Raw genomic sequence first — 18,266 nt, forward strand, 5'->3', positions numbered from 1 at the left:
CTTGCACTCCTGGGGTGCAGGTTCAATCCCTGGTGGAGAAGTAAGATCCCACATGCTGCACGGTGTGGCCAAATAAATAAAAACAACAACAAAAAGAGCACAGACTTTATAGTATTTGGATGCTGTCACTGCTAAGTATGTGCTATACACTTACTTTTCCTTTTTTTTTTTTTTTCAAATAGAATGCCCAGTGTTTACATGGGGACATCGCTCAGTCACAAAGAGAAATTACACTGAAAGGCTTCAGAGAGGGTAGTTTTAAAGTTTTGGTGGCAACCAATGTGGCTGCCCGTGGTTTGGACATTCCTGAGGTTGACCTGGTGATTCAGAGTTCACCTCCACAGGTAGGAAATGAGTTTTTTCCCCCACCAATTTTATTGAAAAATAATTCACATACATCACCATATAAGTTTAAGCCATAACAGCACTATGCTTTGATTTATATATGTTGTGAATTGATGCCCACAATAGGTTCAACCACCATCCGTCTTCTCATGTAGGTATAAAAGAAGAAAGGAATTACCTTTTAACTGAAAGTTTATGTCTTTTGACCACCTTCCTTCATTTCTCCTTACCCCCACCATCTGCTTCTGGTAACCACAAGTCTGATCTCTGTTTCTATGAGTTTAGTTTTTTTACTTGTTGTTGTTTAGATTCCATATATAAGTGAGATCATACAGTATTTGGCTTTCTCTGACTTATTTCACTTAGCATATTGCCTTTAAGGTTCATCCATGTTGTCACAAATGGTAGGATTTCCTCTTTTTATGGCTGAATAATATTCCATATAAACCTTTTTATTCATTCGTATCTTGGTGGACACTTAGGTTGGTTCTGTGTCTTGACTATTGTAAATAATGCTGCTGTGAACATAGGGGTGTGGATATCTTTTTGAATTAGTGTTTTCATATCCTTTGGATATACTCCTGGAAATGTAATACTGGATCATGCGCTCATTCTATTTTTAACTTTTGAGGATCCTCCATACTGTTTTCCAACAGGGCATAAAGTTATCTTTTTTCCACTTCGCACCAGCATTAACAAATGTTAATCTGTTCTCTTTTGTCTTTTTGGTGATGGCCCTTCTAATAGGTGTAAGTTGATATTTCGTTGGGTTTTTACTTTGCAAGGAAATGAGATTTGATTTGGAGAAAAGAAGAGTAGCTATATAAATTGCCTTTTATTTACAAGACTTTGCTTAGATTAAAAAATATATATATTATCTATTCTTGCTGTTAGCCAGTGTTTGTTAAGGTAGTGTTAAATTGATTGGAATCTGGTACCTTTGCAAATAGTTAACTACTTTATTTACATTTGAAGTATGGAATCATGCAAGAGAAGTATAGATCTGAAAGAGACACGTGCACCCCAATGTTCATTGCAGCACTGTTTATAATAGCCAGGACATGGAAGCAACCCAGATGCCCATCAACAGATGAATGGATAAGGAAGCTGTGGTACATATACACCATGGAATATTACTCAGCCGTTAAAAAGAATTCATTTGAATCAGTTCTAATGAGATGGATGAAACTGGAGCCCATTATACAGAGTGAAGTAAGCCAGAAAGATAAAGAACATTACAGTATACTAACACATATATACGGAATTTAGATAGATGGTGGCGATAACCCTATATGCAAAACAGAAAAAGAGACACAGAAGTACAGAACAGACTTTTGAACTCTGGGGGAGAACGTGAGGGTGGGATGTTTTGAAAGAACAGCATGTATACTATCTATGGTGAAACGGCCCACCAGCCCAGGTGGGATGCATGAGTCAGGTGCTCTTGCCTGGTGCACTGGGAGGACCCTGAGGAGTCGGGTGGGGAGGGAGGTGGGAGGGGGGATCGGGATGGGGAATACGTGTAACTATATGGCTGATTCATGTCAATGTATGACAAAACCCACTGAAATGTTGTAAAGTGATTGGCCTCCAACTAATAAAATAATATTAAAAAAAAAAAAAAAAAAAAAATTTGCTATATAAAGAACCTTGGGATAGGCTGGATAAAAAGGTTTTAATCTCACCCCTTTTACTGCAGAATTCAAGCATAAACATTCTCTGGGATATTGAAAAGAGCAACAGGATTGAAATAAAAATGTTATTATTGATAGTAGTAGTTTTGTTACTTCTAGTATTACTATTTGGTTGCTGGAATGACTGTTTAATTTGCCAGATTTTTAAGAAGAGTTACCTCTTTTATTTTTAGGATGTTGAGTCCTATATTCATCGCTCTGGACGCACAGGTCGAGCTGGCCGGACAGGGATCTGCATATGTTTTTATCAACCGAGAGAAAGAGGTCAATTACGATATGTGGAACAAAAAGCAGTAAGTAGAGTTAAATTATTTCAGGCTTATTATCTAAATGGTGCCTTAGAAAAGAGATCTTTTTATATTTGTTCTCACAAATAGATTTTATGACTTCTCATTTAAGCTGCATTTGAATGTGAAGCATGTGGAGAGCTAAATTTATATTAGCTGCAAGACTTTGTTTTAATACAGCTTTTATTATGAAGACAGAAGAGCTGACTTTCTCCCTTTTCCCTTGAATTTCCCCCTTGACTAAAATCAGAAGTGCATTGTGATTTCAGTACCTCTTAGCCTGATATTGTAAATGGATGATTGTGACATTATCTTGGTGTAATAGTCAAGATTGTATTGAGTAATGTTACAATAGCCAGTTCCTATAAGAAATTACACATTTTTTGTGATCTCAAGTTTTTGTAGTATTTTTCCTGTTTTTATGATGTATATTTTCATACATTATTTCTCATACTTTGTGCGATGAAGCTAATAAGAAAAAATTTATTGTAAACAGCATCTTTTTTTAAAAATGAGCTGTTTTGTAACTAATTCTGTGATTTGTAACTAAGAGACAATTGAAAAAAAATTTTTTTTTCTCTTTCTAGAATGTTACTGATGATTTATTAGGAAATCTTGATCTGCTAGGGCTTGGAAATCTTTAAGTCCAAGAAATGGAAATTCAACAAACTAGATTAATTTAGGAATTAATTGTAAAGACTTCCATTTTTCTTTAATGTAATTCTTTCATTTTCAGGGAATTACTTTTAAACGTGTAGGTGTTCCTTCTACAATGGATTTAGTTAAATCTAAAAGCATGGATGCCATCAGGTATGCTTTCTGACCTTGCTGAATGATTTTTTCTTTTGTATTAGGCTATACATCTTTAAGCTCTCCTAGTTGACATATCAGAAAATTTAATCACCAGTTTTACCAATAGACATTTAATTATATTAAAATATGAAAACGTTGCTCTCTTTTCCCATTCATTCTTTTATCTTTAATCTTTCCCCTTTGTCTTGACCAAGAAAATTTACTGTTTTTAAACCGTAGGTCTTTGGCTTCCGTTTCTTATGCTGCTGTTGATTTTTTCCGACCATCAGCTCAGAGACTGATAGAAGAGAAAGGGGCAGTGGATGCACTGGCTGCAGCATTAGCCCACATCTCTGGCGCATCGAGTTTTGAACCACGATCTTTGATCACCTCCGATAAGGTAGAAATCTGTGAGAAAATTGTATGTGGTTGAGAAAGATTACAGTTGAACCATAGATATCTATCTGGAGAGAAATACAGGGCATCTTTACTTTGCACAGTACTATGTTAACTGAAACTTGTATGTCAGAACCTGTTCCTCGTGTTTTTTTTTTTTTGTCATGGAGCCACGCAAATTGAGAAATAGACTCTGCAGCTAACGTAATGCCATGCAGAGTAAAGATTGCCTATATATGGGGAAAGTATGTATGTGTGTATAAAACACCATCTGACCTGTCCCCCTGCCAGGTCAGTATCAGATGTCAAACCATACCAGAGCCATGTATTCCTATTATAAAAAGTATATTTTATTCTGTCATTAGTAAGAAATCCATGGGGTGTTATTTTAGCACTGAGCAAATTCTTTATCCCTAATAACCTACCAGATACTTCTCAAGAAAACTTAAACCACATTTCTTAAGGAAACATTAAGGTACACTTTTTAAGTCATCAAATTTATTGGCATAAAACTGTTCATAATATTTCATCATTACCATTGTAATATCTTTTTTTTTTACCTTTTTAAAAAATTATTTTTAATTGAAGGATAATTGCTTTATAGTATTTATTTCATATCTGCCATACATCAACATAAGGTAGACTTTTAAACCTAAGAAGTATCTAAGAGGTCATCTAATCCCAACGTTTATCTAATAAAAGAATCCCTCTTTGGCAGATGGGTCGTCTAATCTCTGCTTAAATATCTTAGCAACAGGGTGTTAGTGGTTTTGTATTTCTTTTATGGGTTAAATCAAAATCCAAAGCCTTTACAAGGAATGTGCTGTAGGGTCTTCCCTTTGTACCTCTTTGGCCTCTTCTCCTATCATTCTCCCCTTGCGCGTTTCAACTGTCATAACCTACTTGCTGATACTCAAACATAAACTTAATCCTACACAAGGCCTTTGTGCTTATTTGTATTATCCTGAATGTTCTTTTACTAATCTTGGCTCCCTGCTTCACTTCATTCAGCTTTCTATCAGGTGTCACTGTATCAGAGAAGTCTTTCCCCATCACCCTGTCTAAAGTAGCTTATTGCTGCCTTGACTCTCTATTTTCATTTTCTTCTCCTGCTTTATTATTTTTTTTCATGATTCTTAGGACTATCTGACATTATATATATTTACTTATTTGTTTACTGTCTCCTCTCCCACCATTGGACTTCGCTGGTGGCTCAGTGGTAAAGAATCCGCCTGCCAAGCAGGAGACTTGGGTTTGATCCTTGGGGTCAGGAAGATTTCCTCGAAAAGGAAATGGCAATTCACTTCAGTATTCTTGCCTGGGAAATCTCATGGACAGAGGAGCCTGGTGGGCTACAAAAGAGTAGCAAAAGAGTTGGACACACTTAGCACCTAGACAGCAACAACTTCCATCATTATTCACTGCCCCCACCCCACCCCTTGCTACATGTACACTACAAGGTGACTCTGAGACAAAGGACTATGTACTGCTGAACCTCTAGTACCTAGGACAGTCTCTGGCACATACGGAGGGGGCACTTAACTATTTGTTACATCAATGCCGCCCTATATCTTCATGTTGACCATTTTGTTGTCCAGTGAAGTTTTACAGAGCAAATCATTTTTGCTCAAATGTAGTCCTTCAAAAGTTTAAAGAAGTTTATGTCCTATTGCTTTTCCACTCAAAGCTAACCTTGAGTCCTTCAGCATTTCCTTAGTTCTTCACTACCTTCTTATCCTTGATGCTGTAGTTTAATTTCCTCTTGAAGCATTATGTTTACAATTAAATGTAGTCTTTACATCAGTGTATACAAGAATGGTACTTTTAATGATCTATAAGCATTAGTCTTATATTACTATAGTTTAAAATAAGTTATTTTTTTAGTGGTCATGTTATATTGGTCATGTTGGCTTATAAGAAGTGCACACATGCGTGCTAAGTTGCTTCAGTTGTGTCCAACTCTTTGCGACCCTTTGGGCTATAGCCCTCCAGGCTCCTCTGTCCATGGGATTCTCCAGGCAAGAGTATTGGAGTGGGTTGCCATACCATCCTCCAGAGGATCTTCCCGACTCAGGGATTGAACCCTTGTCTTTTGCGTCTTCTGCTTGGTAGGCGGGTTCTTTACCACTAGTGCCACCTGGGACGCCGTAAGTCAAAAAAGGCTGTCAAGTTAGAATGTTATTGTCCTGCTGCTGCTTTTCTCTCAACCACAGTGTGACTTTTATTCCTTAAGGGATTTGTGACCATGACTCTGGAAAGCCCAGAAGAAATACAGGATGTCAGCTGTGCTTGGAAAGAACTTAACAGAAAGCTGAGTAGTAATGCTGTGTCCCATATTACCAGAATGTGCCTCCTAAAAGGAAATATGGTAGGCTTTCCTAGACAACTGCCGTATATGTTTATAAAGACTAATAGATTTTGTTCATTTTTTTTTGAAGTCAAATGGGATGGATAATATTGTTTTATCCATGTGTTAGTGTGTTTCCAGTTGGAAATTTGGGGAGTTATGTAAATAACCCATTCCTCTAGAAAACTGTTAAAGTCATTCTGCTAATTTGTAATTTTCAAGTTATCTAAGTTTCTGCCTTTGAATGCATATGTGGTTGTGTGTGTTTATTTTTTACAATTGAGTAACATAATTGCAACAGCCAAATAGTTCTTTTTTTTTTTTTTTAAAGAGAATACACAATATTGATTTCTAAGTGGCCTGCTGTTGGTTGTTAATGAGGATAACTGAATTAGGTATTTTCATACAGTTATGAAATAACGAAGTTAAAGCCATCTGTAATCTTAGTGGCTGATTTCTTCTAATGGTTTTGTGAAAAGACATTACATTTATTCATCTCACTTGACTATATAAGTCCATGCTACTCTAGAATTTATTAACTTGCTTATTGGAAACTTATATTTCTCAAAGTTTAATATTACCTTCAAAAGAGATCTGTGGCAAGTAAGACAACTTTGTACATTCAGAAAAAATGTGGAGGGGGAGGGAAAATATACCTAGATCCTCAGGCCAAACCATTTGCTGTACTTGGATATTAATTAACTTTCAGTGTACTGGCAGCCAAGATCAAAGAGGAAACATCTTAGGTTATCTCCTGGCACTAAATTTTTAAAGGAATTTATTAGATGGGTCATTTTACAAGGGACATGGAACATTATAGTGTCTACAAAAACTTTTCTGGAGAATATTCTAGATGCTCATTAGTAGTCAATCTTATTAGATACTGGTTTACTTTTAGATTTAGGAAGTATAATTAGCAGCCATTCTGTGTCATGCATTATTATGTATTAGCTGGTTTAATTCTATAAGCAGTCATGGGACCCACTTAATCTTTTCTTTTTTTAGTTTATATAAAATTATAAGAAGGTATTTTATTTTTATTTTTTTTTAATTTAAAAAAAATTTTTTTAGTTTTTCAGTGGGTTTTGTCATACATTGATATGAATCAGCCATAGAGTTACACATATTCCCCATCCCAATCCCTCCTCCCACCTCCCTCTCCACCCGATTCCTCTGGGTCTTCCCAGCCCACCGGGCCCGAGCACTTGACTCATGCATCCCACCTGGGCTGGTGATCTGTTTCACCATAGATAATATACATGCTGTTCTTTCAATAAGAAGGTATTTTAAAAAATCAACTCATGTGCATCTAAATAAAAATATTTTCATTTTGCTTTTAGGGTGTTTGCTTTGATGTTCCCACAACTGAATCAGAAAGGTTACAGGTATATAAAATTTTTTATCTGTTAAATACTTGAATATGTTTCTCAAAAACATAGGGATTAAAAAAACATTCATAATATCTTTATCATGTGTAAATCAATTAAAAATTCCTTAATAAACTAATAAATTATAAATATCCAGTTTGTCAAATGTGAAAAATAGAATTGCAATCCAAATCCTCATGTACTCGTCACCCAACTTCAGCAGTTATCAACTCATGGTCAGGTGTGTTTCATGTCTACTTCCATCCACTTACACTGTATTCTTTTTCTTTTTTTTTTTTTTATTTTCTTTATGGCTGTGCTGGGTCTTCCTTGCTGTGTGGGCTTTTCTTTTCCTCAGTTGGCAGAGAGTGGGGGCTACTCTCTAGTTACAGTGCATGGGCTTCTCATTGCAGGGCTTCTCTTGCGAAGCATGGGCTGTAGCGCTCACAGGCTTCAGGATTCGTGGCACGTGGGCTCTGTAGTTGCAGCTCCCAGGCTCTAGAGCACAGGCGTAATGTTTGTGGTGCCCAGGCTGAGTTACTCCACGTCCTGTGGGATCTTCCTGGATCAGGGATCGAACCGCCCACGTTTCCTGCGTTGGCAGGTGGATTCTTTACCACTGAGCCACCAGGGAAGCCCTCTCCTGTATTCTTTTGAAACAAATTCTAGGAAGTCTATCATTTCAACCATAAATACTTTTATATAGCTAAGATATTAAAAACACTTTAAAAAATACCATTATTAAACCCCCCAAATAGTAATTCATTAGTATTATCCAATTTTGTGTTTACATTTTCCCCTGTCTCCTGAAATTTTTAAATATAAGAAGGTCTGCAAAGTTCATTCTGTATAATTTGATTTTTGTCTCTTCTACTCTGTAGGTTCTTCAATTCCTTTCTCTCCTTCTTTAAAAAAAATTTTCCTGTGTTTTATCTGAAGAAGAAAGAGATTGTCCACTAAATTCCTACACTGTGAAATTTGTCTATTTGTGTCCCTGTGCATATTTATATACATATTTTGACACAAGAATGGGATTATTTGGTTTCCAAAGTCCTTTTTAAAATTCAGAATAAAAAAAAAATAAATAAAATTCAGAATATGTTGTAAACACATTTGTTTATCAACTATACAGTTACTTACTTTTATTGGCCCCCTGGCATTTGGCCACATGGGTGACCAACTTAAACAATGTCCTATTTTCTGACATTTAGATTATTTCCAATACTAATACTCTATTATAAACAGATTTGCACTGGTGGCTCAGATGGTAAAGAATCTGCCTGCAATGTTTGCTCCCTGGATTGGAAAGATCCTCTGGAGAAGGAAATGGCAACCCACTCCAGTATTCTTGCTTGGAGAATTCCATGAACAGAGGAACCTGGCAGGCTACAGTCCATGGGGTCACAAAGAGTCGGACATGACTGAGCAACTCACATGCATTATAAACAGGTTGGCCTTAAATGTTGGCATAGCTAATTCTTTATGCATTGCCAAGTTTATTTCTTTAAGATGAACTTTTTTAAGATGTCTGCTTGGCCAAAAAATGTGTGTATTTTTAAGGCTTTGGTCATACATTGCCACCAGTTGTATGTGTGTGGCTGCTTGTCTCTGCTCATTCTGACATGTAAGGTATTACTTGCCTTGTAAGGTATTAACTTGCCTTGGCAACTCATGATCACAATGAAAAACAGTGTAGCAGGATATGACATATTGACGCTCTTACGGTCTGCTGATTTTTATATTTTGTTTACCCTGATACCAAATTGTTTCCAATAGTGACATTTTTAGTCCCTGTTGACAGATTTTTAATCTGCATTATCAGCTCTCAGATCTTGTTTCTGTCAGTATATCTTCTGAAAGCAATGACCACTAATTAGTGGCCTATTCGTTTTGTGCTGAGAAACTGGTGGGCTCTTTTAGAATGTATAAACCGAGTAGGAATTTAGAGTCCCAAAATTGGCCTGAAAATTTCTCCTCGGACTAATACTTAGCTTTTAGAAACTTTTTTTGGTGCAAGGAGGATCCAAGCTTTGTACTGTTACATTAAATTTGAGATTTAAGTTTTAAGAGGATTTTTTTCATTTTTAATGACTTTTTTTTTTTTGGTAATATTACAAGCAGTACATGTTCATTGCAGACAACTAGAAATGCATAAAAGTATAAGGTAATAATCACCTGGAGAAGGGAATGGCTGCCCACTCTAGTATTCTTGCCTGGAGAATCCCATGGACAGAGGAGCCCGGTGGGCTACACTCCATGGGGTTGCAAAGAATCAGACACCACTGAGCAATTGACAAAAAAAAGTAACAATCATACATAAATTTCCATCCCCCAGAGCTAACCACTGTTAGCATTTTGAAGCATTTCCTCCCAGTGTCTACATTTTAAAAAAAATTTAAAAAGTATAATTGGCCTACGAAACTGTGTTAGTTCCAGGTGTACAATATAGTGATTTGGTATTTATATTACAAAATGATCACTATAATAAGTCTTGCTACGTTCATCATTCAAAAATATTACAGTATAATTAACTATATTCCCCAAGCTGTACATTTCATCCTTGTGATTAATTTATTTTGTAACTGGAAGTTCCTGTCTCTTGATCTCCTTTATGTTTCACTCATCCCCCCAATCTCTCTCTCCTCTGGCAACCACCTGTTTGTTCTCTGTATCTGAGTCTGTTTCTGTTTTGTTTGTTCATAAAATTTAGGAACTCAAGTTCCTGTGTTTTAGCTTTGAATATGTTTTTGCTTTCTGGTTTTAGTTTTATTCCAGATACTCTGGACTTTATGGATTGATGACATTTAGCTAATAGATGTGCAAAGAGTTTACTGTACTCATGTGCTTGCTTATGGTTTCTATTTTGCATTTGTGTTAATCCTGTAAATTACCCCAACAGGCAGAGTGGCATGATTCAGACTGGATACTCTCAGTGCCAGCCAAGTTGCCTGAAATTGAAGAATATTATGATGGAAACACATCTTCTAATTCCAGACAGAGGAGTGGTTGGCCAAGTGGCCGGTCAGGCCGGTCGGGCCGGCCAGGTGGTCGATCTGGTGGCCGGTCAGGTAGACAGAGTCGGCAGGGGAGTCGGTCAGGAAGTCGACAAGATGGTAGAAGACGAAGTGGGAATAGAAATCGATCAAGAAGTGGGGGCCACAAACGGAGTTTTGACTGAGATAGTTAATCTACCCGTGTGAGCTTGCCTGTTTCTGCATAATCATGTACATTATCAACCAAAAATTAGGTCAACATAGCTGAGGTCTGTGTCTGCTATTTGGAAAGAAGTTGGTTGTATTTTTTTAAAAAGTATTTCACAAGAATGGTTGTAAACAAATCTACTTATCCAGTTATACCTTTGAATAAAAAAACCTCCTTTTATTGTCTCTTTTCACTGTGTGTTAAGAATTTTCTCAATGTTATCTTTTAAAATTTCTTCTAAAATGTGGCAGCCAAGTCAGTGTTACTTGCATAATACAAAATATGGTGTGTCTATATTCAGATCATTCCGTCCATACAATAATATAGTAGAAAATAAGAAATGCCTTCTGGGCAATGGCACCCCACCCCAGTACTCTTGCCTGGAAAATACCATGGACTGAGGAACCTGGTAGGCTGCAGTCCATGGGGTCGCGAAGAGTCGGACACGACTGAGTGTCTTCCCTTTCACTTTTCACTTTCACGCATTGGAGAAGGAAATGGCAACCCACTCCAGGGTTCTTGCCTGGAGAATCCCAGGGACGGGGGAGCCTGGTGGGCTGCCGTCTATGGGGTCACACAGAGTCAGACACAACTGAAGTGACATAGCAGCAGCAGTAGCAGCAAGAAGCTAAAAATAGAGTTGCCATATGATCCAGCAATCCCACACCTGGGCACATAACTGGATAAAAGTAATTCAAAGAGGTCCATGCATCCCTGTGTTCACAGCAGCACTATTTACAATAGCTAAACCTAGAAAAAACTAAATGTTCACTGACGGATGAATACATAAAGAAGATGTGCCAGAGACCACACAATGGAATACTACTGGCCCATAAAAGGAGTGAAATTATGCCATTTGCAGCAACATGGATGGACCTAGAGATTATCACACAAATGAAGTCACAAAGAGAAAGACAAATACTATATTGTATCACTTATATGTGTAATCTACAATATGACACAAATAAACTTACATATCAAATAGAAACAGACTTGCAGACATGGTGGCTGCAGGGGAGGAATGGATTGGGAGTTTGGGATTGGCAGATGCAAACTATTACATATAGAATGGATAAACCGAAAGGCCTTACTGTATAACCTAGGGAGCTATATTCAACAACCTCTAATAAACCATAATGGAAAAAATATGAAAAAAAATGCCTTCTGCATTAAAGGGCTATAAAGACTGATAATATGATTGGTTAGATGTAATGTTTTAAATTTTAGATAAAGTTAATTAAAACTTTATTTATGCAAGCAGTGCATCCTCAATAATTTATTCCACAGTTAAAGTTACTTGTTGAATGTTAACTACGTGCCCATCACTATCCTAGCCTCTAGGGGTACAGTGGTGAATAAGGCATGGTCACCATCTTCAAGAAACTTGTAGTTTAAAGCAGCAATTCTGGTTGAGATTAACACCTGGTGTTTAGGATGAAAGTAGCTATGGAATGTGAAGGATCTAACTGGGGTGTGCATAATCAGTCTTAGGAGTCAGGCTTTTTCAGATGGAGTGATAGAAGTAAAGCAGAAGCACACGTTGATCTGACCAGTTTAGAAGGGAGGGGGCTTGTAGTCAGAACAGTACAGGCCTGCCTTGTTTTGTTGCACCTCACAGATACTGTATATTTTAGAAATGGAAGGTTTGTGGCAGTCCTGTGTTGACCAAGTCTGTTGGTCCCATTTTTTCTGATACTATTTTTGAGTTAAGGTATGTACATTATTTTAGACATAAAGTTGTTATACACTTTAGACTTGTATAGTGTAAACATAACTTTTATATGCACTATGAAACCAAAAAATTTGTGAGACTCACTTTGTTGCAGTATTTGCTTTATTGCGGTGGTCTAGAACTGAACCCGTAATATTTCCTAGGGATGCTTGTATACGCGGCAACCCAGACAGAGGCAGAGAATAGCATGGTAAATCTGAAGGCCTCCACATAGTTCAGTATGGCTTACATGTGATAGAGGACAGTAATAAAAAGATAAGGATTTAGGAACCAGATTTTAAAAGTCCTATGTGCATTTTTAAGGAATTGAAATACTGAACTTATCACAGAGCTTTTTTCTTTTTCCTTTTTTGCCCACATGGCATGTAGAATCTTAGTTTTCAGACCAGGGATTGAACCTGCAACCCCTGCAATGGAAGCATGGAGTCTTAACCACTGGACCACCAGAGAGGCCCCAGGAGTTGAAATATTTTCTTGAAGACAAGGGAGAATCATTAAAGACTTTACAGTAAGAAGTAACATGATGAGATTTGTATTTTAGAAAGATTACTGACTACGCCAAGGAGACTGAATTGCAAAAGGGCCAGACTAGGCACTATGAGCCCTCTTAAGATGCTGTTAGAGTAATCCCAGGTAGACGTGATGGTGGTCTGCACTAATGAATGATAGGTAACATATTTTGAGTGATGAGAACTGAGGCACTTGAGACGTTATTGCTTATTTAGAATCACTCAGCTGGATAATATATAGTGAAGTGATTATTTAAACCAAGTCTAGCTTCTGAACCAGCATTCTTAACTACTATGCTAAATAGTGGCCGTGGACTTTGAGAAACATGGATAGATTTCAGAGGTTTTTAGGATATGGAATTGTTAGGACTTGGTGCTTTCAATTGGAAGATAAAAGAGGCAGAAGAATTAAACCTGTGTTTGTCACTGAGATAGGTACTAGAACAAAGAGCGAGAAAAGTTATGTGGGGGAGAGAGGGAACATGACTAGTTCAGGATTAGATGTATTTTAATACTGAGTAGTCCATATGTCCAGAGAAGGCAATGGCACCCCACTCCAGTACTCTCGCCTGGAAAATCCCAAGGACGGAGGAGCCTGGTGGGCTGCAGTCCATGGGGTCGCTAAGAGTTGGACACGACTGAACGACTTCACTTTCACTCTTCACTTTCGTGCATTGGAGAAGGAAATGGCAACCCACTCCAATGTTCTTGCCTGGAGAATCCCAGGGACAGCGGAGCCTGGTGGGCTGCCGTCTATGGGGTCGCACAGAGTTGGACACAACTGAAGCGACTTAGCAGCAGCAGCAGCAGTCCATATGTCAGGAGATGAACAGTAGGCTGTTGGATTTATATGAAGGAGAGAGGCTGTTCGAAAGATCTGGCAATAATAAACAAAAAATGGTAATTGTAGCTAAGTTAGTAGATGAGATGATCCAGGGAAAGTATAGTAAGGAAAAAGGTCTGAAAACGGAACCCAAAGGCACACCAGTGTACTACTGCATAGCAGAGGAAAGGGGATCCCACTGAGAAGGGATGACAAGAAGAGGGCCCAAAGCCCAGAAATATGGGGCTTCCAGAGACACAAGAAGAGAAAATTGAAATGGCCTTTGGATTTGCAAGCAGACATTGATGTGGGGAGCAGCCATATTAACACAGTATTGAGAGTAGAAGCTATTTAGCTGTGACTTCAGCAGGATATGGGAGGTGAAGTAGGGACAACAAACAATGAACATGTCTTCCAGAAACTTGGCTAGGAATAGGGAAGAACAAGCTAAAACTGGGCGTAGAAGAAAGGACATGAGATTGCAGTGAGAATTTTGTGTTGGCTGGGTGGGGAGATGAGGGAAATTTGAGCATGCTGAAATACTAATATGGGAGGGAGCAGGACAGGAGGGGGGAGCAGAAAGAATGAATATATGATGGATCAAAATCTCTATGAAGATCCAAACAAATGAGCTCAAGCGCATTCTGGAGATTTCAGCCTTAGCAGAAAAGTGAAAAATGAAAGTGTTAGTCGCTCAGTCGTGTCCGACTCTGTGACCCCATGGGCCGCAGTCTGCCGGGCTCCTATGTCCATGAAATTCTTCAGGCAAGAATAGTGGAGTGGGTTGCCATTTCCTTCTCCAGGGGATCTTCCTGACGCAGGGATCAACCCAGAGATTGAATCTGAGTCTCCTGCATTGCAAGAGGAAGGTATATGATTATCATGGAGGTGAGTTTGCAGGTGTTAAGGTAAAAAGTTGAGAGATTATCTGCCTAATGTCTTCCTATTTTTTTCTTGTGGTAGTTTTGCATGGTCAGCCACTGAAGGTGAAAAGAGAAGTAGTAGGTTAGGAAATTTGAGGAAAGTGGAGAAACGAGAGGTATTGAGTAGAGAACATGATGAAGAACTCACCAGGCAAACAGGGTCACAGACATCCAGTCGTGATGAGAGGCCGAATTTGTAGTGGCATTAGAGTGGTTGAGGGATTTCCTATGACAACACTCAGCATTGTGTTGCAGAAGTGGAGGTGGGAGACAGCTGATGGGGGGACTGGGGTTTTGTTCTAAAGTTAAATGATGACAAGGTGAAGATGTTACGGATTCAGCGTAAGTGATTAGAGTAACAGTCCAAGGAGTCTAGACTGCTTAGGAATTGAAGTGGAGATGGGGTTGACAGTAGGGAGAATGGAGAAGGGGCACAGGATTGAGGGCTGAGTCAGGATTCAGGAGAGGAGCTGTTGAGAAGACAACTGCAGAGCAGGCCTGTTGGGGGCAAAAGTTATTTCAGTTTAAGTGGTCAAAGAACTGAGAAGCCAGTTATGTGTATGGTTTCCATGGATAATGAAGACAAATGAGAACTGAGGAGGGAGTGTAAGACTAATCCAGGTGCCAAAATACCATAAGTGGTGGAGGTTGGCAAATTACCCAAATTAGGAGTGGGAAAAGGAAATTATCACAGATTTCCAAAGGGACAAGGGCATTTACATGAAAGTCAAGGAGTAACTCTGAGGAAAAGAGGAAGACACTGACACCAGTATACACTGCATGTGAAGGAATAAGCAATGTATGTATGAGGAAACAATAGGGGAGTATTTTCCAGTAAGAGCCAGATTACAGTTAGCCCAAGAGGGAAGAAGGACTGTTGGTGCTGGATTGAGAAGCTTTGATTATGGGCAGTGGGATTCCAAATAGCTAATGACTTGGGGGAGGGAAATCTAGATGGCTCTGTCTGCATCTGTGTAAGTGTGAGCTCTGTATTGATACCCAAAATGGAATAAGGGCTGCATTCCTACTGAGGTGTGTGGTACCTCAGAATAACTTTTATTAATATAAAAGTTAATAAGGAGTGCTCAGTCTCTGCCCTTGATAGCTCAGAATATAGTGAAATAGATGGACACATAAACGTAGGTCCGTGGCAATGACGAAGTGTGATGGTTGGCAAACTCTGTACCAGAACACCAAGCGCAGCCCAGGAACCTGGAGTGGGAGGTTCAGAGAAAGCGTTTTGGCCATGATGATTGTGAGTTAAGTGAGGTAAAAGAAACAGGTACAGAGTAGCTAATACAACATGGTCTAAGCATGGCAAATGATAAAGTAGTCCTTGTTGCCAGGATCTTGACTGTGAGGAAAGTGGTGGTGAGAACATGACCAGAGTCATATATTGGAAGGCTTCATAGACCTTGTTTTAGAAGAACCATTGGAGGGTAAGGGAGAAGAGTGAAAAAGATATGCATGCAGGTAAACGCCAAGGGGGAGAATGGATTCAAGGGGTCCCCTTGCTAAAGGCTGGCATCCTTATTAGCAAGGAAAGGGGCTGCTGCTGCTGCTAAGTCGCTTTAGTCGTGTCCGACTCTGTGCGACCCCATAGATGGCAGCCCACCAGGCTCCTCTGTCCCTGGGGCTCTCCAGGCAAGAATACTGGAGTGGGTTGCCATTTCCTTCTCCAATACATGCCTGCATGCTAAGTCGCTTCAGTCATGTCTGACTCTGTGTGACCCCATGGACAGCAGCCCACGAGGCTCCTCTGTCCACAGAATTCTCTAGGCAAGAATACTGGAGTGGGTTGCCATTTCCTTCTCTGAAGAAAAGGGGCAGATCCTAATAAAATAAAACAATAGCTTTCTTTGTCTTCTGGAAGGAGGGACAGGGAAATTCCTTACAAAATTCTCAGCTTTGGGTTGCATTCTACCTCTTATCTTTGCTCCTTCTTCATACAGCTCAGCAGCTTCATGGCTCCACCTTTTGGCTATTCAGAGCCTTCTGTATGATGCTCTGTATCCTAGTGTTGTGGTCCCCTAATATCTACTTGAATCTATTACCTTGATCTTCAGCTTTTGAATTTGTAAATAATATGTTTTCTTCCTTTCAGCATTAGAAATTTGATAATAAATTCACATTTTGGTGTGAATGTCTGAAAGCCTCTCATTTTTGTTTTGTATAATTTGGGAGTAGTGCTTAATAGTTATTTTTTAAAACTATATTCCTTTAAAAAATATTAGTAATGTATGTTCATTGTTGGAAATTTGAAAAAAAATGGAGAAGCAAATGGAAGATTAAAACCACCTATAATTACCTCTCTCAGAGATCATCACTACTTACATTTTGTTGTATAGATTTTGATTTTACTGTGTATGTGTGCGTACATACTTTTTTTGAAATAGAAAATTCTCCCAATTTTATGAAAACATATTACATTATCTATGTCAGAGGAGACTGGCTTGGCAGAATTCAAGAAGTACTTCCAATTCCCTATTGAATGGATGTAAAACCCATTTCTTACACTTGCTACTGAATTTTGTACAGAGAATTAGATTAAATATAGTAATCTGGCTATCTTTGAGCCAAAAAGGGCCATTTGCATATTTTCTCTTGGAATTTTGGCCTTGTGCCTATGTGCAGGTATGCTAAAAAAGAATTTACTGTATGAGCCTTTACAAAATTTCCCATTTAGTAGCAGTCTGGGCTTATTCTGTTGTTGAACATCTGTTGGTATTAAAAATGTCCCTGTACTGTGTATAGCCATATCATATACAACAGCACCATGTAATTTTGTGGTTTATTGACTAGACTGCAACTTCCTAATTGCTTTTCTGCCTGGACATATAACTAAAATTTATTTCAAAGGGTTCTACCCCACTACTGCTGCTGCCACTGCTGCTAAGTTGCTTCAGTCGTGTCCAACTCTGTGTGACCCCATAGACGGCAGCCCACCAGGCTCCCCCATCCCTGGGATTCTTCGGGCAAGAATACTGGAGTGGATTGCCATTTCCTTCTCCAATGCATGAAGGTGAAATGTGAAAGTGAAGTCGCTCAGTTGTGTCCGACTCTCGTGACCCCATGGACTGCAGCCTACAAGGCTCCTCTGTCTATGGGATTTTCCAGGCAAGAGTACTGGAGTGGGTTGTCATTGCCTTCTCCAACCCCACTACTAGGGTAGGCTAATGCGTGCCAGGAACTGTCCAAAATCTTAAGGATACAAAGATGGATAAATCAAAGCTCCTGGCTCAAGGATATCAAAGGGTGTTAAGTGAAAGCATCGTATATTTACATAAATTTATCTGTTAAAAAATTGACACTGTGAAACATAATGTGTGAAACATGAACAATCTCCTTTGAACTGTCAGATTAAAGAATGTGCAGTAAAAACTAATCTTATGAAATACAGAAGTAAAACTCCCAGTATTTCCCTTGGTCACAAAGTGATTACATTTTGGGTTCTTTCTAAAAACCTTGACATACCTATGAGGGTTTTTTCATGTTTTTATTTTTTAATTATAGTTGATTTACAGTGTGAGTTTAGGTTAGTGATTCAGTTATACTGATACACATATATCTATTTTGTTCAGATTATTTTCTCATAGGTTATTACAAAATGTTGGGTATAGTTCCCCCTATTAGTTTAAATAGCTCTTATTTATTGTGTTCTGTGTGCCAGACAATGTTAACCCTTTTTCACTCATTATCTTAATTTTGTCAACCGATGAAGTAGGTTTTGTTATCCCCATTATGCATGAGAAACTCAGATTCAGATTAAGCAATATGGCCAAAATCAGAGAGCAAACGGTTCAGTTTTTCAAAGACAGGAAAGACTTCAACCCATTTAAAAAAATGGTTT

The 18,266-nt window shown here is 38.5% G+C and overlaps 1 protein-coding gene across 8 annotated transcripts in view; it reads left to right on the forward strand.

Moving 5' to 3' along the window:
* The window catches only part of DDX50 (DExD-box helicase 50), a 30,710-nt gene extending 20,092 nt beyond the window's left edge, over positions 1-10,618 (forward strand). For 7 of the 8 annotated variants that reach the window (XM_065922472.1, XM_065922474.1, XM_065922475.1 and 4 more), the window contains 7 exons: positions 183-344; positions 2,213-2,332; positions 3,063-3,136; positions 3,359-3,518; positions 5,748-5,882; positions 7,202-7,246; positions 10,128-10,618. In XM_065922472.1, the coding sequence (XP_065778544.1) occupies positions 183-344; positions 2,213-2,332; positions 3,063-3,136; positions 3,359-3,518; positions 5,748-5,882; positions 7,202-7,246; positions 10,128-10,406 (975 nt within the window). In that variant the 3' untranslated portion in view covers positions 10,407-10,618. The remainder of the gene's footprint in view (positions 1-182; positions 345-2,212; positions 2,333-3,062; positions 3,137-3,358; positions 3,519-5,747; positions 5,883-7,201; positions 7,247-10,127) is intronic. The other variant, XM_065922473.1, reaches the window with a different exon arrangement.
* The last annotated feature ends 7,648 nt before the right edge of the window (positions 10,619-18,266 follow it).

This window comes from Muntiacus reevesi, chromosome 2 (assembly GCF_963930625.1).
Source record: "Muntiacus reevesi chromosome 2, mMunRee1.1, whole genome shotgun sequence".
Classification (NCBI taxonomy): Eukaryota; Metazoa; Chordata; class Mammalia; order Artiodactyla; family Cervidae; genus Muntiacus; species Muntiacus reevesi.